The sequence below is a fragment of the Ochotona princeps genome, chromosome 10 (assembly GCF_030435755.1).
Source record: "Ochotona princeps isolate mOchPri1 chromosome 10, mOchPri1.hap1, whole genome shotgun sequence".
NCBI lineage: Eukaryota > Metazoa > Chordata > Mammalia > Lagomorpha > Ochotonidae > Ochotona > Ochotona princeps.
In genome coordinates this window covers 36,002,857-36,028,483 of record NC_080841.1, presented here as the reverse complement: position 1 = coordinate 36,028,483, position 25,627 = coordinate 36,002,857, and the positions used below count along the sequence as shown (strand labels likewise).

The 25,627-nt window shown below is 38.0% G+C and overlaps 1 protein-coding gene across 1 annotated transcript in view; it reads right to left on the bottom strand.

Annotated features, from left to right (window-relative positions):
* The window catches only part of MALRD1 (MAM and LDL receptor class A domain containing 1), a 172,286-nt gene that overhangs the window by 81,308 nt on the left and 65,351 nt on the right, over positions 1-25,627 (bottom strand). The window contains exons 18-21 of the mRNA XM_058669699.1: positions 14,128-14,284; positions 10,553-10,663; positions 6,779-6,992; positions 184-431 (exon numbers count right to left, since the gene is read on the bottom strand). Coding sequence (XP_058525682.1) covers positions 184-431; positions 6,779-6,992; positions 10,553-10,663; positions 14,128-14,284 — 730 coding nt within the window. The remainder of the gene's footprint in view (positions 1-183; positions 432-6,778; positions 6,993-10,552; positions 10,664-14,127; positions 14,285-25,627) is intronic.

Below are 25,627 nucleotides of genomic sequence, written 5' to 3'. Positions count from 1 at the left end.
AGAATTTACCTACTAGAAATTTTTCTAGTTCAAATAACCCTTCTCTTTCCACCTAACTCCCACTTTTTCTCCCTCACATATCTCAACTTGAATGAACTCCAGTTCCTCTTTCTCTGACACCAGCCATTCTACTTTCTGTCTTTGTTTTGACCAACAATTAGAATATTTTGGTTTTTTCCGTACCTTGCAATTTTTGCTCCTCTTGCTTATGACTGGGCTGGAAATTCTGGCTGCTCTCATGGGCTGCTGTGGGAATAAACTCTTTATGAAGATGTAATGCCCAGATGAATTTCCCAGGGTGTGGTCTGCTGCTGGCTCTGTGCCTGTGGCAGGGATACCGCTAGCTTTCAGGTTCCAGTCAAAATCATCATCCTGCTCCTGTTCCCAGGCACAAAGGTCAAACTCAAAATCACAACGTCCCCTGGAGGTTCCTACAAAATATTTTCAATTTTGTGTTAGCAGATATTGGCTAACCTGATGATATAAGCTTATTAGAAACAAGGCTTTTGTTTCATTAAATGATATACATATAACTGCTCAATAAATCTATTAAATTAAAATTATCCCCATTTTCCTGGATTGATTAATTAGTTTTTATTAAACCACTGCCTGAAGCGTTAACATCCCATGTGGGTACTTGTTCAAGTCCCAGTTGTCCCATTCCCACGCAGCTTCCTGCTAATGGGCCTGGGAGACGGGTGGAGAGTAGCCCCGGTGCTTAGACCCCTTCATCTATCAGAGGCACCTGGATGAAGCTCCTGGTTTCAGCCTGACTCAGTGTCAGCTGACATGGCCATGTGGAGAGTGAACCAGGGGATGGAAGGCATCATTCTCTCCCTCTCTCATTCTCTGAAACATTGACTTTCAAGTAAATGTTTCTTTAAAATAGGTATCTATGCCTTTAAAATCTTTTTAATTATTTCTGAATATTTTAAACTAATATCTGAAGCTTTCTAGACTTGTGATACTCACCTTTCACTGGAATTCTTGATAAAACAGACACTATAAACTTTAAACTGAAATGGTTGGCTGCTTTTCCCCGAGTCTAATTAAAACATGCAAGTTTATAATACAAGCAGGACAATAACACTACTCATAATTCATGGAACATAGTCTAGCAAATCTAATTAAAGCCTAACACTTAGAATGAGTAGACTTGGAACACAGTTTCATTTCTTAAAATGTATCAAGCAATGCCATGTAAGAAACAATCATTCTTATGCAATGAAAACCAATGCCAAGACTCAGATTATCTTCAGAATTTAAGATTTTTTGTATTCTGGAGAATCAAGATGGCAGAATAGGGTAAGGACATGTTTAAGCAGATAGAGAATCATTAGCCAGGGTGAAGCAGAGAGGGAACATTCCAGAAAATAAGACAGAGCAGGCCAATAGCAGAGGGGCACCTGGAACTGATGGACACGGGAATGCAGTGGAGACAAAGGTTTGGTGTGGCAGTGACCAGGTGCCCCAGTGGTAGTCAGCAAGCAGCAATCTGAGCTGCACCAGTGGCTGGAACTCCACCTGCAGCCAGGTGGAAAGGGGAGTTCACCAGGCACCCTGGAGGTAAGCCCAGGCAAAGAACTGCCAGTCCAGCTGATTTGTTTGATTCAACCAGGAGAAGAGACAGAGCATCAGATCCAAGCAGGTGGTGCAGCAACAGGATAGATTTCACAGCCAAGACCCCCACCAGAACTGCACTGAGTGCCATTTTGTGTAGGGAGGCAAAGATTGTAGGGTGAGCTTTACATGCACTAAGCTGGGAGCAAACTCATTCTAGCTCAGTTCATTGCACTGACATGGCATCATACAGGTTCCACCCCAAAATAGGCTCAAAATAAGTTCAAAATACCCCAAGATTTAATGGCCAGGAGGTCCAGAAATCACCCAATGGAACATCAGGCACCATTTTGTACAGTGTAGCAAAGGCTTTGAGACTGCAGGGCAACAGTGAACTACGCATATGCTGAGCTGGGAACGAACTCACTTCTAGCTGAGTGCATTGACCTGTACCACAGGAAAAATAATACTGACTTTGACAACCTACAAGTCAAAATAGGTCTGGGTGGCCCTCAGACCTAATGGCCAGTAGGTTCTGGCAAGATCAGCACCACCACCAACATAATTATTAAGGACACCTGGTGTCTCCCTGAGAACTGCTTGAACTGGAAGTGGGAGAAAGGTTGTACAGAGAATAGTGCAACCACAGCATAGGTTCACAGGAGGTAGAGAACAGTAAGTCAGGAGCTGGGGCTTTGAAGACCATGGAAGAAGCCTAACACAGGATTCCCAGAACTGAAACTCACTGGAGGGAGTGGCACAAGTGACTGCAAACAAAGACCCAAGTAGCAAACACAATAAGTAAAATTAAACTGTAGACCTGTGGGTGATACAGCTTAGAAACCTGCCCTGAGGAGAAGAGCCTGCTAGTCAGCAGTTCAATGACCAAGAGCAAAAGAAGAGACAGAGGCACAACAAACATTACTGAAGACTGCCCTGCAAAGGAGCAAGAGCCTTTGCCAACCTTAGAATTAACTGAGGAAGACACTGAGAAAATAGGGAGTACAGATTGAGCACACTCTTTATAAAGTTTCATATCAACAATAAGACATACAAGAATTTACGGAATATGTCACAGAGGAAATGGTAGCATTGAAACTAGGTTTGGGGACACTGTGTCCATGTGAGAGACCTGGAAGAAGTTCTGGCTCCAAGCTTTGGATCAGCTCAGTTCTGGCTATCGCAGCCACTTGGGGAGTGAATCAGAAAATCTTCCTATGTGTCTCTCCTCTCTATATATCTGACTTTCCAATAAAAAGTATAAATCTAAAAAAATGTATTTAATGAAATAATCAAGAAAAATTTCTCTAAATTGGAGAAATTAGAAAGTAACATCCAGGAGGTGCACACAACTCCCAACAGGGTTGACCAAAAGGGATCTTCACTACAATCCATGGTAATCAATCAAACATAAGGAAAAAATCCTTAAATGTACACATGAAAAAAAATCAATAGACATATAGAGGAATGGCAATCAGACTCACAGCTGTACTCTCATAAGAAACTCTACAGGCCATAAAAGAATTGAATGACATATTCCAAGTTATAAAAGGAAAAAAATTGTTGGCTCAGAATAATGTACCCAGCAAAGCTTTCGTTTGTTTTTGAAAATGAAATAAAATTCTTCCACAGTAAAGAAAAGCTCAAAAATTTGAGCTTCTTCCATCCTGTTCTACAAATGATACTTCAAGATATCCTATTGACAGGGAAAAGTAATATTACCCACTAAAACCAAAAGCAAATGTGAAGAATATCTCAGTAAAATAACAGAAGACTAAATCAAATAATGAACAACCCATTGCTAAAATTACAGGACCAAATTACCACCTATTCATGTTAACCCTGAATGTAAATGGCTTAAACTCGTCAATCAAATGTCATAAATTAGTAGACTGGATCAAAAAACAAAACCCATCTATCTATTGCCTACAGGAGACACATATCACCAACAATTATCAGCAGAAAACATCTCATGGATTTTGATCTTTTTTTAATTTTAATTTCTTAAAAAGTTTTTTCTATTTTAAATTCTTCACTGACTCACAGGTTATACAGTTACATCATCTTCAAGAAGGTTCTTGATTTTCTTTTTCATTTCTTCAGCAACACATTAGTCATTCATGACATGTTATTTAACTTCATGGCATTGTAAATTTCTATTTTTCTTCCTGTTGTTTGTTTTGTGGGTTTTCATTTAAGGGGATGCATAGTTACTGTGTAATGGAGACTATCATATCCAGATGTGAGGATACAATGTAGTATGTATCTCTACTTTCAGATCAAATTTAGTCTTCCAATGAACCTGTTGAATGTCTTGACAATAGGCTGATGGATTGTCTGTCATTGACTGTGCCAGTAATGAGGGACTTATGATTGTTTATGAAGAACTACACTATTGTAATAATACAGGGGAAATCAGTGGCTCACTGGAGCAGATTTGGGGAAGGGGTTGGGGAAATCCCAGAGCCTGTGGAATTGGATAATATAATAATAATAATAAATAGGGAAAATAGTCTTTTTATTCTTTGCGCTAAGGAACAGAAAAACTTTGTTTTCTATATGTAGCATCTGGAACTAATTCAGCTTTCCAGCTGCAATGTTACTTAGTGACTCAGAGAGGCTCATTCAAAACTTACATGTGGTTATCAGTTTCCCCAAAAGACCCCCGCCTGTACAATCTAGTCTCCAAAGGCTTGTGGTTAGTTGTGTTAGATACAAAAGAAATAGAGACAGTAAGATTTCAATGTATGTCTGTCACCCATACTGCATCAGCAGGTTCTCTCAAGTACATAGAAAAAAGTCCTACAAATATTCACAATCTTAGAACCTGATACAGGGATCTTGGGAAAAACTTAAGCAAAAATATATGCTTAAAGATTTCTACTCAAATACCCCTCTGTAAAAGATATTTTCATTTATAAATATAAGTAAAATCCATAATGCTGGCTTTAACTTATAACATCACTGAATTTTACAATATTCATCACAATGTCAATGGAGAAATGGAAAACACTTGATGCAAAAACTAGAAATGTACTATTAACTATGCAAAAAATGTAAGAGCTTTAGACAGAGCTAATTATTTTTGCTTGGTTTATGTGATGAAAATGGATATTCTTCTAACCCACAAATTAAGAAACTATAAGCATCTAATAGTAAGATGACCTCTGTAAGATTTTAAAAGTTTTGCACAGAAATTTGCCAAAGTTTGACAAAACAATGGAACAAAATGGAACTAAAATCAGAGTACACAGGTTCTACCACCAACTTTGTCAGTATTAGTTTTACAGTGAAAAAACTTAACTACACTTGTTGGTAACTTCAACCATGAGAAATGTTAACAGTATCTGTTTCACCATTCTTGTCTTCAATTACAAATGAAAAGCAAGTCAAAGTTAGTAAATAAAAAGGCTTTGAGAGTTACAAGTCCTTAAACATGGGCTCTTACACATGGAAGATGTTCTTGATAGTCCAGGCTTTATGCCTAGAAGCAAATAATACAAAAATGTAATGTTGTAGCTCCAAAATTATACTAAGGTGAAAAAAAACTCTTAAACTTCATCATAATTTATATTGCCCTCATTTGCAATGAAATGAGGCAACAACTTCTCTGTGCAGCATGATGTTACAGACTAATCTAAATGAATACTTACAGTCCAATCAAGTAAGTGTGTCTTCACAAGTGCTATTTAGTATGACTTGATTCATTACAATACTTTTACACCATTGATATCAATTTCCTTTGAGATATCACTGTATTTATAGATTAACGCTTTGGTTTTTTGGGTTTTTTTAAAGATTTATTTATTTTATTACAAAGTCAGATATACAGAGAGTAAGAGAGGAGGAGAGGAAGATCTTCCATACGATGATTCACTCCCCAAGTGAGCCGCAACGGCCAGTGCTGCCCCAATCAGAAGCCAGGAACCTGGAACCTCTTCCAGGTCTCCCACAAGGGTGCAGGAACCCAAAGCCTTGGGTTGTCCTCAACTGCTTTCCCAGGCCACAAGCAGGGAGCTGGATGGGAAGTGGAGCTGCCGGGATTAGAACCGGTGCCCATATGGGATCCCGGGGCGTTCAAAGCGAGGACTTTAACCACCAGGCCACGCTACCAGGCTCCCTTTTTTTTTAAGATTTATTTATTTTTATTACAAAGTCAGATATACAGAGAGGAGAGACAGAGAGGAACAGGTTTTGTTTTGTTTTTTTTAAAAAAAAAGACATTGTCATGGCCCAGCACGATGGCTCAGTGGCTAAATCCTTACCTTGCACACACACAGGAATCCCATATGTGGCTGATTCATGCCCTGGTTGTTCCACTTCCCTTTCAGCTCCCCTGCTTGCAGCCTGGGAAAGCATACAGGGATACCTTAGGACCCTGAACCCATTTGGGAGACCAACAAGAAGCTCCTGGCTTCAGACTGACTCAGCTCTAGCCTTCGGGTTCACTTGGAGAATGAACCATTGGACAGAAGATCTTTCTTCCTGTCCAGATGTGAGGATACGGTGCAGTGTGCATCTCTACCTCCAGATCAATGATGGACTCCCAGTGAGACTGTTGGATGTGTCTTGACAATGGGATGCTGGACTCCCTGCCATTGTCCGTGCCTGCAATGATGGACCTGTGACTGTTTATGAGGAACTATGCTGTTGTAATAATATGGGAAAACTCAGTGTGTGTGTGTATGTGCGTGTGTGTGTGTGTGTTTGTGTAGAGGGGGATTTGAGGAGGGGTAAAGGAAATCCCAGGGTCTACAGAACTGTACCATAAAATGAGAGTAATTTTTAAAATTAAAAATATAATATATAAATAAATCTTACAAATCATCATGATTATTAATACAAAGTCAAAACCACCCTCCAAAATGGCATCAAAGAATAGAAGTTTGCTAAGCATACACGACTAACAGATATTTTGCTTGTGTTTTATTTAAATAAAAAAGTTTCATGCAGTAAGTACCTGATTCTACTTTGTCTCTGCAGATAATAGTTTTCTAATTTACCTCCAATTCATTTACAGAAAGAGCCATCAACTAGTTTCAAATGAATTCTAAACACGAATAATTGAGAAGGGGTGCTTTTAAATAGTTCAACCGTCTTACCAGCCTCTGCTACTGAGTTATATGCATGCCTTATGTTTCAACACTGTGACAGACCACATTGAGTAACAATGTTGAAGATAAAAGAAAGATTGAGGAAGCAGCCCACTCCTACTTACCACAAATAAAAGACGTCTCATCTGAATTATCAGCACAGTCATTCACAAAATCACATAGCTTGTCCTTTGCAATGCAGTGCTTATTAGCACATGTGAATTCTTGAGCAGTGCACTTTCTGTCCGGGTTAGGTAAGGGGGAACAGTTTTGAAAGGCAATATCATCCACTGCTACATCACCTATATAGCTCACACCACGTTTTGCCCTGAAGACGATCTAGGAATTAAAAAAAAAAAAAGTTACTTGTTAATCAAAACATCCAAAACCTGGAGGAAACACTAAGTGTTCAGATCATCAATATTCAATCTCACAACATTCACACCAGAAATGTTCCCATGCTGAATTTGATCCAGTGAAGTTGAGGGTCAGAACTGTCTACTACTTTCAACAGCTAAAAATGAGAATGTGATAATACAACTGCCTTATATGGACAAATTTAGGACACAGGTCCATTAAAATAGCACAAGTCACCCATCCACTACTGCTGCTCAGTCTTTACAGCTTGAACACTCATGGAAGAAGCTCGACTAGTTTATATAAAGTACAGAAAGGAAAAAAAAATGCACAAAACACCCTTTCCATTCTCAAGTCTATTGTCCATCTCAACAGTTTAAAAGTTTAAAAAGATTAAGCCTAAGTACAATGATATTTTTGTAAACTGACCACATCTTTGAAACTAATTTTGATCATTCTTTGATTAATATATGTGATAAACATCATCCTCACAGTCCTGTTACTTGGTCTCTATTTCCCACTTACATGATTTTAGAATAAAATATTAAAAGGGGGGCTGGCACAGTGGATTATGACACGTCCACAGTGGTTCTGGCATCCCATATAGGTGTCCAGTTAAAGCCCATCTACTCCATTTCTGATCCAGCTCCCTTCTAATGTGCTTTGGAATGTAGCAAAACAAAGCTAAGACAAGTTCCTGACTCCTGTTTTCGGACCAAACCAGCTCCAGCCATTGCAGCCACTGAGGGAGCAAATCAGCAGATTCAAGATATCTTTTTCTCCATCCCTCTTGGGAAACCAGCTTATCAAATAGAAATTTTAAAAATAATTTTTAAAGGATTAAAAATAATGAATTATTAAAGTATTCAAAAATTCTATCTTCAGTTTGCAACATATCAACTGCACAGAGCAACAGCAAACACTGTACCTGAAATTGTAGTCTCACTGCTTATTTCCAGCTCTCTAAATAAAATTATTTCAGTGTATCTACTATATCCTATTACAAGATAAATATATTAGAAATTCTAGATAAAGCATATTTATCTTAGTTATTTCATGCAAAATATTTACTGCTACCAATATCTTAAATACTTTAGATTGATTCTTGATAATTTATACTTGATAAAAACAATTTTTCTTAAGATATGCTTTTACAGTACAATGTGAGTTAGTGTAGCTTCCTTTTAAAGTGACAAAGCATTACAATTAAAATTGTGCCTCTTACACTAGCCAAAAAATACAAGTTTTTTCCAAATTCACTGTTCAAAAAAAAAATCATTTTCCACAGCAGATAAGCTGGAAAAGGAAAACAAATTTGTAAGGTAAATTAAGCATTTGGGAATAATTAAGATGTGAAACTGGACAGAACAAAAAGTACAGCATTCTCCCAAAGAAATTGGGCCCTGATCTAGGGAGGGGGCAGGGAGTATTGTCCCACAAAACGAAAAATAGCTTCTGCTATCTGCAAAGTCTCAATATTCAACTCATCTCTGTTTCATTATGAACTATATTCTAACTATGGGCAAAATGATGTTGGTTGGCATTTCACACACTTTAATACTGAACATAGTCAAGTGTTTGTTTTTAAGATTTATCGCTTGGGCCTGCGGTAACCTAGTGACTAAAGTCCTCACCTAGCAAGTGCCAGGATTCCATAAGGGCTCTAGTTCATATCCCAGCTGGCTCACTTCCCTTCCAACAAACTGCTGGTGGCCTGGGAACAGTAAAGGACAGGACAAAGCCTTGGGATCCTGCACCCACATGGGAGACCTGGAAGAAGCTCCTGGCTCCTAGCTTCAGATCAGCTCAGCTCCAGTTGTCACCTGGGGAGTGAACCAGTGGATATAAGATCTTTCTCACTGTTTCTCCTTCTCTTATAAATTTGACTTTCCAATAAAAACAAATCTTTTTGGGCCCGGCGGCGTGGCCTAGCGGCTAAAGTCCTCGCCTTGAAAGCCCCGGGATCCCATATGGGCGCCGGTTCTAATCCCAGCAGCTCCACTTCCCATCTAGCTCCCTGCTTGTGGCCTGGGAAAGCAGTCGAGGACGGCCCAAAGATTTGGGACCCTGCACCCACGTGGGAGACCTGGAAGAGGTTCCAGGTTCCCGGCTTCGGATCGGCGCGCACCGGCCCGTTGTGGCTCACTTGGGAAGTGAAACATCGGATGGAAGATCTTCCTCTCTGTCTCTCCTCTTCTCTGTATATCTGACTTTGCAATAAAAATAAATAAATCTTTAAAAAAAAGAAAGAATAGAGGAAGAGCCAACAACTGTGTGGAGACTCATTCCTGGATCTACTGAGCATGGCAACATACTTGGCAAATAATAAGGCCTCAATCTGTTTTTTAATGTAGAAATTAAACAATTGCGTGAAACAATAAATGTCCATAAGCCATTAATGAACACTTAAACAACATGAATATACTTATCTTTCATCAATTTTCAACATATGATAAACCAGAATTTCAGAAAGTTTAAATAATTAATTCCGCTTACTGAAATCCCTTCATGCTGTTCTGAACATGATTTTACTACAAAAATGCAGGTATGTTTCACTTAACATGGATACATTCTCAGGTATACATCACTGGGTGAACTGATTTTTGCGTTGATATTACAGAAATTATTTACACAAACTAAGCCTGCCAAACATTCAGAGGCAGTTTAATTATACCAAGATCGCTATCATTTACATATTGCACCATTGGTCAAAACATCACTACGGTGAAGAACTGTATTCTACATGCACAAAATTAGTCATTGCCTGGGTGCAACCCCTAGCCCTGGCAGAACAGTGCTCTCTGTATGTTGTGGCTGAGAATTCTTCCTGCCTCAAATTACTTCTTAGAGACTGAACATTTAGAATCCTTCTAATAGTAAGATTCAGAGTGTAAAAAGCCTTTAAGCAAGGTATAACTTCTTAAACTGAACTTTTTGTCCACAGTCTCAATTACCTGTAAATTATTCACAAGCAAACTAGCTTCCAGTAAAAAGCAAAAAAAAAAAAAATTGTACTCATATGAGACTTCATGCACCTGTTACTTCAAGATACTAAACATAATGCTGGGTGTCTTAATGCAGTCTATATAGTTTGCACATCCGCTGAAGCTGGAAGGGGCTGATGCATCAGATATTATTAAACATTCAAAACCAATATTCTATTCCTATTGCATATTCAGAAGAGGAGAAATGAAATTTTAACCAGGATCTTATCCCTTCTATCTAGAAATGACTGTATTCTAAATCTTAATTGCCCAGAGTTTAATTTCAAGGACTTAAAAAAAAAATGCTCTCCTCCTACAAAATGGCTTTGGGTTCTCACCTTGCTTATGACCGAATTTCTCTGAATTAGATGTTCATACTTAAATTCGGTCATTCTACAATTTTAAGTTCCTTATGAAAACTCTCACCTGTAGTTTTGTATCTTGTGGCTATGAATTCACACACTATGTTAGAAAAGGAATGACAGGCAAAGACTGAGGAAAGGAAATAAGATTAAAGAAAATCACAAAACTTCATCTTCACATAACCAATATACAAACCTGTGTGTGTGAATGGATACCTAAAAACACTTCCACTTTCTTCCACTGTGCACCTTGCTGTCCACTCTGAGCCCACAGTTTTGAAGTAGCATTGTCTTTCTTAATGAGAACCTGTGGTGACAAATCAGGTAAAAAGCGTTGAAATCTTTGATCACCATCAAAATTAAGCTTTTCAAGTGATTTTTAACTTTATCATCCTCATCAGCTTGCTGAGAGCTGAGACTTTTAATTGATTACCTCTGTTTTCTAGTACAAATTAGGAGCATTACTGCATTCCCAGAGAACTTTATAGGCTTTTAATTTAATCAGGCTGTATACTGCTGCCAGTCAAATCCCAACACACCTGTATACCAGCGCATTACCTTTTTAAAAGTCTGATAATAGCAGCAATGAATATTTTATGAAATAATATTTAGCTGGTTATTTAGAAAAATTGAAATTTCTTACTGAAATTATCTTTTGAGAATGACCTTCTTCAAAAAAAAAAGAAAAAGAGAATGACCTTCTTCATCCAATTGCCTTCAATGGGGCAGTAATATTGTGGTGTGAGCCCTTTGAAATTTACAGCACAGATATGTGACCCAGTAGGCATCCGTTAGTGCTGGACAACTGAGAGTCCACTTGCCCGGCACCCTTGGAGCCAACAGACCAATATCAGTACCAGGACAGAGAATCCGGATTATCCTTATCCATCAAATTATCATTGCTCCTCCTTTGGAGTTTGGAAAAAGCCATGAGAGTAGCCATGATAAATAGGAAAGAGTAGAAAAATCACATAAAATTACTTACTGTTTCGCACATTATTTGTAAACACACAATTACAGAAACCAGAATTTTTTTCCACATTAAGTATTATTGAAATCTTGATTTAAATTCTAGGTAGAATTTAATTTTTTATCTGTTCTTAAATTAATTCAGATGAATTTTCTTAAACAGTCTTATTTCTTGGTGCTGTAGGAAATATGTGGCTCGCAAAAATAAAGATTCATGATATATAAAATCCATTTAAACACATTAGCAAAGCGAAAAAAAATATAAATTGTCACTAGTTAACCTAAATAATTTTGAGAGACATTGAAAGGAATACATAGGAAGTATGTATCTGTATGAATACTATACCATACACAACTCATTCAAAAAGAATGTTCAACCAGTATATTAACATATTTTAGTCACACAAACATAAAGATACACTGTATCACCATTTTAGTATTCTCATAATTGCCAAAATATCAATGCTTTATAATTTTTATCCACCAACATAGAAATTTGTTCTAAAAAATTTCAAGGGTACTTCAGATCATTTAAACTCAACTAAATATGCCAGGTAAGTAATTTCTTTTATTAACTGTCTATGGTTAGTTGTGTTGACTATTGTACCTAAAACCATTATGAAAGAAGAATGTATAATATATGTTGAAGTTATACATACATGATATATGTAAATAATTATACACGTGCACATTATATATTGTATTATATAATTATTTGTGTGGATTATATTGAACCAATATATATATAATGTGTACATAATCATATGTATATATTATATGTACATAATTATATGTATATATGTTATATATACATAACTACAATTCAGACTATCTGGTTACTTTGAGATTTACACATACACAGACTTTCACACTGTATTTTATTTTTAAATTTCATCTATCCAAAGAGCAATAATTATTCTGAAATTGGTCTACACATTAAATGTTTTCAATATTTTTTATAAAAGCATTTTTTTTTAAAGATTTATTCATTTTATTACAGCCAGATATATACAGAGGAGAGACAGAGAGGAAGATCTTCCGTCCGATGATTCACTCCCTAAGTGAGCCGCAACGGCCGGTGCGCGCCGATCCGAAGCCGGGAACCTGGAACCTCTTCCGGGTCTCCCACGCGGGTGCAGTGTCCCAATGCATTGGGCCGTCCTTGACTGCTTTCCCAGGCCACAAGCAGGGAGCTGGATGGGAAGTGGAGCTGCCGGGATTAGAACCGGCGCCCATATGGGATCCCGGGGCTTTCAAGGCGAGGACTTTAGCCGCTAGGCCACGCCGCCGGGCCCAAAAGCATTTTTAAAACATTTTTATTTGAAAGGCAGTTTTACAGATGGAAGAAAACAGAGACCTAGCTCCCATCTGCTGGTTCACTCCATAAATGGCCACAACAGCCAGAGCTGAGCCCATCTGAAGCCAGGAGCTTCTTCCATGTCTCCCATGTGGTTGCAAAGTCTCAAGCATTTGGGCTATCCTCTGGTGCTTTCCCAGGCCATAAGCAAGGAGCTGGATCAGAAGCGGAGCAGCCAGGGTATAAACCAGCGCTCATGTGGGATGCTCAAACTTGAAGGTGGAGAATTAGCCCTTTGAACCATGGTGCTTACTCCGAGAAATAGCATTTTGAAGAAAACTATGCTACTCTAAAAATTAGGAAAAAATATTTAATGATGATCAACAAAATTCTACAATGTAACAATCATAAAATGAGCAGGGAATATATAACACCAAAATTCAAATCAAGCACTTGACACAGATTTGGTATTACCCTGATGTTCAACTCCCTTTTGTTATTAAGGAAACAGCAGGCAGTTGCACCTAAGTGTCACCTCATTCCAAATTGACCAAACTCTTAGCAAAAAGTTAGGTGGAATAGGAAAACAAGGATCATCTATAAACTGCTTCTAGGAAGAAATTTCTGGCCTATAACGCCTAGTTTTCTGGAATTTATGGGGGTTTTTTTAGACACAAAATCCTGGGAATGACAAATTTTGAAACTGAATCTAATTGGAGATAGTCCAAATGAAATTGGATCCAATGTCCCAGTGATGTGTCTATACATATGACTTGAGAACTTTATGCAGATGGGGCAGAATTGTGACATAGTAAGTTAAGCTGTCTCTATTGCCAGCATCTCATATGGATGTAGGTTTGAGTCTTGGCCGCTTAATTTCGGATCCAGCATCCTGCTAATGTGCTTGGGAAAGCAACAGAAAATGGACCAGGTACTTGGGCCTCTGCCACAAACATGGGAGACCTGGATGAAGCTACTGGCTTTGGGCATGGTACAAAACTCTCTCATACTCTCGCTTTAAAAGGCTCATTACTGGGGTAATTGACCAAAAAAAAAAAAAAAATAGCATCTCTGAATAAAAGCAATACAGCAGTTGTTTGTACTATTCTAGAAACGGGCTGTTTCAAACAGCTTTATTGTATTTTGGTTATTTAAAGAAGTTATTTTTAAAAGATGGAGAATATAGTACTAAAAACATAAAAAATAGCAAGAACACAAAACCATATAACACCAAAATGTACGTGTACTGGGTTGTGTTATGCACAAGACACTGATACTAACAAATATGTAACAACCTCTAGGTATAAAATATTACACAGAAGCTGTGAACTTGGAATAAAAGAATAAAAACAGCCATTTATGTACATTCCTAAACCTTTCCCTCAATAATACTACGGCACTTGTGAAATGACTGATAAATTAACGTGGCTAATTAACACATACTAAATTATGCAGGATACATGTTTATGGAGAAATGCTAGGAAATTTCATTGCTCAAACAGTACCTGCAGAGAACCAACTGTGGCACCATTCATGTGAGTCCAGAACACCAAGGTACATTTTGGTCCGGTGAGTGAAATGACAGGAGTAAGGATGTCAGCCACGGCACCAAACTTCCCATTTGAGCTGTCAGCAAACAGGTACCAGCCATCGGTACTATTCCTGTACAGTGTTCACCAAAGAAAAAAACTATGAAATAGCTTATGACGGACCAAATCTTACCGCTCCAATCATTTTTGGAATAAGTATATTTAATAGTATAATGTAGTTTATAACATTCAGTCATAATTCAATATTAATATTTCCTTAACATTTATTTATTCTTATTTGAAAGGCAGATTGAGAGAGAGAAAAAGAGATTCCATTTGTTGGTTCACTCTCTAGTAGGAGCTGAACTAATCTGAACCAGGAGCCAGGGTCTTCTTCTGGGTCTCCGACATGGGTTCAAAGATCCAAATACTTGAGTCATCCTCTGCTGCTTTCTGAGGTCACAGGCACAGAGTTGGATCAGAAGTAAAGCAGTTGGGACACAGACCAGTAATCTAATGGATGCCAGCACAACAGGCCTGTTATGCCACCCCATCAGTCCTTAAATATTAATTTTTAATTCTGTGCTTATGATATGAATTGTCATTATGTACATAAATAATTGCCAAGAATGTATTAATGAAATCTGTAATAACTTTTTTAAGACAGTTATATTGCGGACCTAGCACAGTGACCTAGCAGCTAAAGTCCTCACTTTGCAAGTACCAGGATCCCACATGGGCACTGGTTCTAATCCCAGAAGCCCTGCTTCCCATCCAGCTCCCTACTTGTGGTCTGGAAAAGCCGTAGAGGTTGGCCCAAAGCCATGGGACCCTGAACTCAAGTGGGAGACCTAGAAGAGACTCCTGGATCCTGGCTTCAGATTGGCGCAGCACTGGCCATTGTAGTCACTTGGGGAGTGAATCATTGGACAGAATATCTTCCTCTCCATCTCTCCTCTTCTCTGTATATCTGACTTGGCAATAAAAATAAATAAATCTTAAAAAAATATACAGTTCTATTGCAAAAAAAAAAAAAAAAAAAACCCTGTTCAACTTCTTAATCTATTATAAAATGAGTAAAACAAGGTCCTGGAGCAAAGAATCTTATAGGCATATTAAGAAAAACGAAACAAACAAACAAAAAACCTGAGTTCAGCTAAGAAATGTGAAATGCTACAGTTCAAATTTATTCTCCAGTATCAATGCATTTCAGCTTCACTTCATAGTTGAAAAAACTTGGACATAAACTTAAATGTATCTTTTGTAGGCCCAAATTGAAACAAAAATAGAAAACATACATCAATGTATTCTTTCCAGAAAAAACAAACTCTATGCTTTAATTTGGTACCTCAAAATATTATAAAACATTAAAGACATGCCAACTTCTATGATCCTTCTCAAGTTGTTAATGAAGAATCATTCTTCACAGTTTGGGCATTCTAGTATCTTGCTTCCTTAACATGTTGCACCTTTCTAACTTTCCTAGTCTATTTTATATTGAGTATTATATAAATATCAGTTGTATTTCATGCCATATCATTAAATAATATTGAAAGGCAAGCTCTTCCAACTACTGTAAATCAGCTCGGGTGTGATCTAGTGTAGCTTTTAAGAGGCATGATTACGTTAGGGATTTGTTCGAATTATGTCTCAGTGAAAAATCACTTCCAAATTTGTTCCTTGCATGCTTAACAGCCAGTATTCCAAGAGTGCCCATAACAAAGATAAATGCACTTACACATTCAAGCACACAAAAACAAAAATGACAACAATGAGAAAAAAGAATATACATACCACCTCATCATTATAATTTATTTAATATGCCTCTTTAAGTAAGCATTGGTCATGATTAAATGTAGTATTTTAGCAAAGTTGGCTCAATGTATTTATATGTCCTCTATGAAATTTGATAATAGTTTTGAGCTATAGGTTAGAATTTTACATTCCTTCTCAATTCAGTGCCACCTACCACACTAAGTCAAACTTTTACCTCCTCTTGCAAGGAAGAATAAATCCCTTAATTGGTCTTCCCATTTCTGCTCTTTATTCTGCTCAACACATGGAATGGTCTTTTTAAAATGTAAATTATATTTATGTTCCCAAATCCACTTCTTAAACCTGCTATAGGAGCTGGTACTGTGGCATAGGTTAGGCAGTACCAGCATCCCATATGAACATGAGTTCTAGTCCCAGCTGCTCTACTTCTTTTCTACCTTCCCACTAATGTTCCATGGAAAGCAGCAAATCCCTGGGAACCTGCATCCATTTGGGAGACCTGAAAGAAGCTCTGGAGCTGGCTTCAGATTGGCCCAGTCCTACGTGTTGCAGCCATTTAGGAAGTAAATAGAGGGAGCACTAATTCTGATGGTCTCTCTCACCCTTTCCCTCTCCCTATGTAGCTCTGCCTTTCTCCACACCCAACCTGGATTTCACCTTGGATACTCAACTAACACTTGAGCACAGACAAGAGTATGAGGCCCATACCTAGCACATGCCTTGCAATTTCCACTGAAGAGCAGTCACTCCACCAACCACAGAGGCATAATATTTCAGAGATAAAAACCACCAGAGAAGAAAAACCACAAGTGCTTCAGAAATGCCCAAAAATGAGAGAAACGTGATCAAGAAAGACAGTATGACATTTCCAAAGGAATACAATAACATTTCAATATTAGAATGAGAGCCGAAAAGCTTGATGAGAAACAAGAAGCAAATTCATGAGTTAGAAAATTCACACATGACATGGGCAAGAAATTTTCCCACAATACTGAGATTTTGAAGAGAAATCAAATCAAAATATTAGAAATGAAGAATACATTATGCCAATTTTTAAAATGCAGGGAAAAACCTTGGCAATGTAGAAGGATGTCTGAGCTAGATAACAGATCTTTGGAAAACTCCACAGGCTAGGAGAGACACAGTATAGGTCTTAAAGAGAGAAACTGCCAACCCAGAACCGTATACCCAACAAAGCTTACATTGAAACATGAAGGTGAAATAGACTTTCCCAAACAAAAACTGAAAAGATTAATTGCCACCATCTGTCTAATCATGATGCTTAAGAATGTGCTATACACAGAAATAGAAAATGAAAATCACCACAATGAAAGAATGTGAAAATAGGAACTATCCCAGCGAAGATTCGAAGAAAATCCTAAAGCAAACAGTGACAATATATGTGGGAAACGGTTGGACTAAATTATTATCTTTCAACAATAACTCTGAATGCAAATGGCTTAAACTCTCTAAAGAAGATACACTTCATGAATGAATTCAAAAACAAGATGCATTGATTTGCTGCCTACAAGAAACATACTTCACCAAGAAAGATATGCAGAAACAGTGAAAAATGGGAAAATATATTCTATGCCAAGGGAAAACAAAAATGAGCATGTGTAACCATTACACTTAAAGTATTAAAAGAGACAAATAATGGCAAATTGCATAAATGATAGAGGACTAATACCCATAAACTGAAAAGAACTCAAGAAATTCAACAACAAAACAGCCCAGTTTAGAAAGACAATGGATATGAACAGGAACTTTTCAAAGGATGAAATTCAAATAACCAACAAGCATGAAATATGATGAGATGACTAGCCATTAGGAAAATGTAAATGGAAACCACAATGTGGTTTCACAGTTCCACCTCACCCAAGTTAGAATGGCTGGCACACAACTTTCAGAAAAGATATACTAACCCACTGGTACTGGAAATGTAAATTAGTGAGACCAATAGATTCCAACGCTCAGAATCATGAAGCTTTCCCCTTTTGTACCGGAGTAATAATCTTCATGTTCTTCTTTGAATGACTTGTTTACCTTATATGAATTCAAATTTTTTACCCTCTAATAATTAAGATTCATGTGTTTGAAAATTGGTTACTGAGAGAGCTTAAGACACAGAGATATTCCATCTGCTGGTATACTCCCCAGATGGCCACAATGGCTGAGATCAGGACAAGTCAAAAGCTTCTTTTGGCTCTCCCAGTATGAGTGACAGAGGCCTAAGTATTCAGGTTGTTTTCCACTGCTCTTCTCAGATCACTAAAGGGAATCAGATTGGAAGTGGAACAAACTGAACACACACCTGCACCCATATGTGATGCCAGCATCACAGGTAGTAGCTTTGCACACTATAGCATAACAACACTCCCTTTGTTACTTCCAGAAAGTATTTGTCATAACTGGCTTGACATAAACTCATTAATTTGCATTTAACAAGCCTCGAAAGTAACATTTCTTACAGAATACTGTTGTAATAGATACATTTCAGTGGCTGTATGAAGCCACAATATTACAAAATATGGCTAATTATGTGGAAAATAATTGGAATAGCAAATATAGTTAACATCTAGAATCTAGACACCAAACTTTATTCTAGGAGCTGCACTAACTGTACTTATCAGGTCACTGATATTTTTAGTTACCTAAGGAAATCTATACTCCTTTTTTAATGATAGTATAATCTTAAAAACTATCTTATTCTGAATAAGAAAGTGGATGTAATACATAAAAAATGAAAGCAGCAGGGAAAATTTCATAGACCAATATACTTCTCATAAGATGACAGTGCCTGCACTTCCTTTTTCACTATTTAAACCTTGCACTGTTCAAGAATTAACTCTATGAAAGTACATACAATTTGGCAGATTATCAAACTAAAACATGCACACAATTACATAGAAAAGTCCTCTGTGTTCATACAACATATGTAATATGCAAACTGAGTAAACCCTCCAACTTTGTGCCAAAAGATTTAATGCTATTTTGCAGGCATTTTCTGAAAAATAATTCAAAAAGTTCATGTGAAATTGAAATTAAAATGCAAGCTGTTTACTAACTTTTAAGTTCCTCTTGAACTAATGAAAGGAAAATAGGTTAAGCCAATGAATTTGCTTTAGCAGAATGAGATAGGCAGGTCCCAGAACCAGAACAAATTGTGAGAATGCCAAGCAATATTGTAACCTGACAACATTTACAGGAAAGCAGAAATGAGGCATAGAATACAGCTTAATTGACTACAGCCAATTCAATCAACCAGTTAATTAGCTACAGCTTAACCAAGTATTTATTTCTAGCCTAATCAGCTGACAAGCTGCAGGTCTTTCTGAAACCACTCAAAGCTAAATTACTGTGTTTCCATGAGGTTGGTCTGATGGGCCTAATGCAGGTGCTCAGAACAAATCCACCACCTCCCACAAATTTCACTAGAGCTCACGGCATAAATGGTACCCCTAGTTACCATTGTCAAGGGTTTCGATTCTTCATACGCCATTGTGAGTACACGATAAATTTATGACCATGCATGTCTTTGAACTTTTATTCAAGCTCAAGAAAGTCCACTTAGGATTTAGCAAATAGCTGGAAACAGACTTTCTTTTAAAAAGGAAAAAAAAAGGAATCCTTTACTACATTTAGATTCTCAGCTTCTCCACAAATGCATTATAATTATTACAACACAATTTTTATCAATCCTCATGCTTATGTAGTATTAATACAAACAGAGCAAATTTCAATGTAGTTCCTAGATACAATTCAAAGCATAAAGATGCCTCCCTTCATCCTTTCATATTTAAATTTTTGAGATAACATTTCTAAACATTTACATTACAGTTAAAGGCTGGACAGGACTTTGAGAGAGCATAGTCATAGTGACAGCTCCCCTGTTGTGCCATTAACAGAACACAAGGGCTAATGGTTAAATCCTCAACTTGCATGCACCAGGATCCTTGTAAGGATATATAGGCACCAGTTCCTGTACTGGCTGCTCCACTTCCCATCCAGTTCTCTGTCTGTGGCCTGGGAAGCAGTCAAGGATGGCCCAAAGCTTTGGGACTCTGCACCTTGCTTGAGAGACCTGTAAGAAGCTCCTGGTCCCAAGCTTCACATCAGTTCCACTCTGGCCAATGCGGCCACTTGGGGAGTAAACCAGTAGATGGAGGATCTTTCTCTCTGTCTCTCCTTCTCCTGTAAATCTGCCTTCCCAGTAAAAATAAATAAATCTTTAAGACACAGAGAGAAAGAGAACACAAAGAGTTAGTTGTATGCCCCTTGGAAAGGTCACTATGAACCAAGCCAATGAAAATAAAGAGATAAATAGATCAAGGAATGAGCCAAATAAGATTTCACTCATATTAACAAGGTATTTTTAATTTCTAGTAATAGACTCCAATACTCTACCTATGCAGAAGTAACAAAATGATCATTAACTTCAAATTTCTACCTATTAAGTAAGTCACCTAGTGCTACATGAACCAAGTTAAACTAAAATAGAAATAAGAAAGTGTCTAGAAGTTCAAAGTCTGGTCATGGTAATTCAGTTCCACCATGCTGGGGAGATGTCTACTTCTGGGAACTATGTTTTCGGCAAGCTCTACCTCAGGTTTCTAAGGCATGTTACAGCTCTGGCAGCCCAGAGGGGTTCCATTAAGACAAGATACCCAAACTCAAGGTTTCAGGGTCTGAAGGCTTACTATAATATGGGTGGTGACAATATGTAACCACCACCATAGCAAGATTCCCCTGCAATCTGCATTAGGCTGTCCATTCCATGATAAGTAGCAGGGCAGATCCCTTGGCAATGGAAGGCTGTAAAGATTTGACAAAAACCTGGTGACCATGAAGGCTCTTTATGAACCCATGCTGAACCCTGAATTCACGTTCTTTCAAGTATCACTTTTGTTTCTCCAATTTAAGTGAATATTACTGTCCATTAAACAAGCCATCCAGTGCAGAATAACTTAGGCAAACTTTAGCAGTTCATTCACATTCCACATCTCAGTAATAAATTTTAGCTCATCAAATATGATTTCCAAGTTCCCAAAAACCACTAGACCACACAATGGGATGGCAAGCACCAAACACCTCAGTCACTAACTGCTGCCTCCCAGGGACCACATCAGCCAAAAGCTCAAAGCTAAAACAGAACCAGCACTTGAACACTGACACTATGAGATATGCAACTCCCAAATAACATCTTAACTTCTGGACCAAACTCTCCCCCAGAACTATCAATTTCTATGAGTTTCATACAGTATTAATAGCACATTCAAAGAAATATCTCAAACTAATGTGTACTGTGGCACAGTGAATTTTCCCTGCAGCTTAGGATACCTGCATTCCTTACAAGACGACTATCTACTGGAGTCCAAGTTAGCCTGCTTCTGATGTGGCTCTCTGATAATGTGCCTAGGAAACAGCACAGGATGGCTCACTTACTTGAGTTCATGACACCAATGTGTGAGACTTGGAGTTCCTGGCTCCTGACTTAGGTCTGGTCTCGCCACAGGTGTGGTAGCCACTTGCAGAGTGAGCGAACAGATTGAATGTTTCTTTCTACCCACCAAACTCCCTTTCCCTACTTCTTTCCACCTCTTCCTTTCCCCATCTATAGCCTTAAATTTCAAACACATGTGTATTTAAAAGGCATTACAATTCAAGGTTACGTTACCACTTATCTGAACATACTCTCCATGCAGTTTAACATATCAAATAATTCTAATTAATTCAAAATTATTCAGGAAATCTAAAACAAGTTTGAATAACATGAACTATTTCTTCACATTTTCCATGAACACAGCAATTACGATGAATGGTTTAAGAACAAGTTATAGGGCTTGGCAGCGTGGCCTAGTGGCTAAGGTCTTCGCCTTGATCCCATATGGCCGCTGGTTCTAATCCCGGCAGCTCCACTTCCTCTCTATCTCTCCTCCTCTCAGTATATCTGACTTTGTAATAAAAATAAAAAATAAATCTTAAAAAAAAAAAAAAAAGAAGTTCCTAAAAAAAAAAAAAAAGAACAAGTTATAGTCTTTTTAACTTACTTGGTAGTGAATGGCATTTTATAAATTTCTACCCTTGAATCATCCAGAATATGTCTCCCAAGATTTCAAACCACAGAAAATTGCTGCAGCTGTAACAAGATTATCAACTTCCATGTAGATTAATACACACTGTGCATTCACTCTTAATGGGGCTTAAATTTCTCAGGGAAAGGTTAGATATTTAAAGGAGTTTAGGAAGTATCACCCAAAAATAAATTACTGAAATATATTAAGTCCACACATTTGAAAAATAACAATATGGAAGGCTTAAGCTTTCTTCCACTTAATTAAAAACAGAACTTCCAAAAAGCACTCACCACCAATTCTCTGGAGATCACCTCACCACAGGAGAGAAGGTATACCACACACAGGCAACCTGTTACAAACCATCCAGTTCTCTGAAGACTCATTTTTCTTCAACAATCATTACTAAGGCCATTTTCTTCACCCATTAACCATTTACTCATTTCACTCGGAGACCTGAATCTTGCTTTAAATCCCACTGACTATGCCATACTGTTTCTAAGACCAACTAAATTCAGTGGAGTTTCCTTCTAATTCACTTTTCATTGCCTCAACATAGCTGAAAAAAGTTAGGAAGGAGAAGGTTTTTTCAGCTTCCAGTTGCAAGGTCACAGTTCAGGCTGCAGCAGTCCCATTGTCAGTATTTGGTAGAAACTCACAGAAGTTGAGAGGAAATATCACACCCGGCAGCCAGCAAGCAGGGAGACCGAATGTGAGTTCAAGTGTATCAACCCTCTGGAAAGAACCAACCTCTGAGGCCACACCCCCTGTGGCTTAAGAAGCTCCTAACACAGCTGACCGGAGATCTCACAATTAGATCAAGTTGCCACGTTTAACCCATCAAATATTACCATTAAGGCAACAGAGTTTGAATAGCTCCAGGAATTTGGAGGGGGCATATATCCTACAAAACCCATAACAAGTTTACTTGAGCAACGAAAAACATAATGACTCACAAACTAAGTAGGTCCACAAGCCAGGGAAAGAACTAAGAATTCCAACCAACAGCATTAAGCAACACTTAATGGGAAAACATAAGCAAGAGACAGAAAACAACTTAACTGGCTACAGCTTGTTCAACAATCAGCCAATTAGCTGTAACAACTGGCTACCTTCCACACTAGCCAGTATGGCTGTTATTAAATTAATTGGTTTGACCTGTTGGGTCTATTGTAAGGATTCAGTTCAAATGCATGAATTGCCATAAATTCAATTTAGAAAGACAGAAAAGATCAATTTAAAACAAGTATTGAGATACTAAATAGGATAAAAATGAAACTAGATCAGAAAATGCATTTTAAAAGTTTCACAGATTACTGAAACTGGATTTAAAATTTGGTTTGAAGTTTTCCATGAGCCAATGTCAAGACAGAAACATAGACAGTAATATAAATCAGAGCCTTAAGAAAACACAGCACCAAGCCATTGGTTCTACAAAATTACATTATCATCTCATAACACATCACAAGCTAACATTTCACAAATATCTTCACAAAGAGAGCAAATACAATTTTGACAGTAACTTTAGTCATGTTTATTATAATTGAAGATTTTAAAGGTTCTTCTTTTTAGTAAAAACCCATATACCAATGCAATATATCCACATATAAGTAGTTAATAGTATAAAAAAAAATCTGATGAGGCTCTCTTATGTGGTGAGGAATGGGTTCCTGAACCCCATGGAAGAACCGGTGGGATGTGGGTTGCTTGGTCCAGATCATGGGGCCTGCCTTTTTAGGTGGGTGTTGGTTTGGTGAACCCCAGGGGTGGGGGATCTGGCAGGGCTTGGGTCACCTGGCCCGGGTCCCAGGGCCCACCAAGTGGGTGGGTGCTGGTTTCGTGAGTCCCAAAGGCAGGAGATTCAGCAGGACTCAGGTCACCTGGCCTTGGTCCTGGGGCTTACATGCGAGGTAAGTGCTGGAATTATAAGTCCCAGCGGTGGGGGATAGGGCGGGGCTTGGGTCTCCTGTCCCAGGCACTGGGGCACACCTACTAGGTTAATTTGGGTTCATGAGCCCCAGGGGTGGCAGATCTGGTGATGCTGTAGAACATCTGGCCCAGGTACTTGGGTGCGCCTGCAAAAACATGCCCTACTTAATGAAAAAGGAGGAGCAGTGGACACAGGCCCTGTTTAAAAGAGAACATGGCAGCACATCTGGTGCTGTAGCAGAAGAACAGAACTAACTGGACAACTACCCCAAACAAACAATGACAGCAAAAAATCTCAGTGAATGGAGCCAGTGGACATTGGGAGGGTGACATCATCCTCAGATCAGTGAAATCGGCAGCATTTTAGAACTCTCCAAACCACTTGGACAGAACCCTCGGAATATGTACACATGCAGACTCTGGGTTGACATGAGCTGGCAGTTCCTCATCCCTGGGTACTGGGACGTGTGGAAAGTCATGAAAGTTTTTTTCCCCTCTGTTTCTCCCCTTCCTCCAGGAACAAGAAGAAATGGCAAATTTGGGAAGAATGAGTTCATCCAATTTTTCCTAATCCTCGATCTTTCCCACCCTAATCAACCATATAATCATTATTGAAAAACAAAATTTATTTTTAAAAAATCTGTATACACTGTCAACCAATCCCAACCTATCCTGATCGAGACTCAGGATAAGAAATAGTCTCCAGAACTTGGATTTGGATTATCTGTCTTGTACCTTTCAGGATGTGGCTGCCCATACTTGAGATGCATCATAAAAACACCCCCTAGCTTAACCACCACAGTTTCATTTAACCGATGGAGAAAGACCTGAATATCTATCTTTTACATTGCCTCCAGGTAATCCCAATATGCTGCTCATGGGCCTCAAAATCAGGCTCCCATACCTGCAGCACCAGCGTCCTTGTGAACTTAGAGGTCTTATTTCAAAAATCTGCATGTAGAAATCTAATTTTTCCAATGCTATTTATTGATGATACCATCCTTTTTGCAAGGAATGTTTTTAGAAACTTTGTAAAGAGTAAGCTACTTATTTCTGGGTTCTCTACTCTGTTCAATTAATATAATATCCATTTTTAGACCAATCTTGTTGTTTTGGATACAGTGGCTCAGCAGGCTGTCATGAAATCTGATATTGTGGTACCTCCAGCTTTGTTTCTGTTTTTGAGATTGCTTTAACTATTTGGATTTGGATTATTTTGCTGAGTCTGTGAAGAATGCCATTGATTCCATAATAAAGATTGCATTGACTGCAAATATCATTGAATAAAAGTAACTTTCAGTTCATAAACATGTGAGTTTTTCTATTTTTGTATGTATCTTTAGTTTTTTCATCAAAGTTTTCATTGTAGAAGCCCATCACATCTTTAGTTAGATTTATTTCAGAGTGCTTAATCTTATTCTAGTTCTTATTAATGGGACAACTGTTAGAAGTTCTTTCTCAGCCAAAGTATTACAATGTAAAATGTTAGTAATTTTACATGTTTTGCTTCTTGAAACTTTGCAGAATTAACTTATTAATTCTAATAGTTTCTGAGTGGAATATTTTGATTCCCCTATATGTACAATAATTGTACCTGTAAACAGGGGTCATTTTTTTTCTTCATTTCCTATTTGTATGTCTTTTATTTCTTTCTAGAGCCTATTGGCTCTAGCTACATCTTCAGAACAACATAGGAT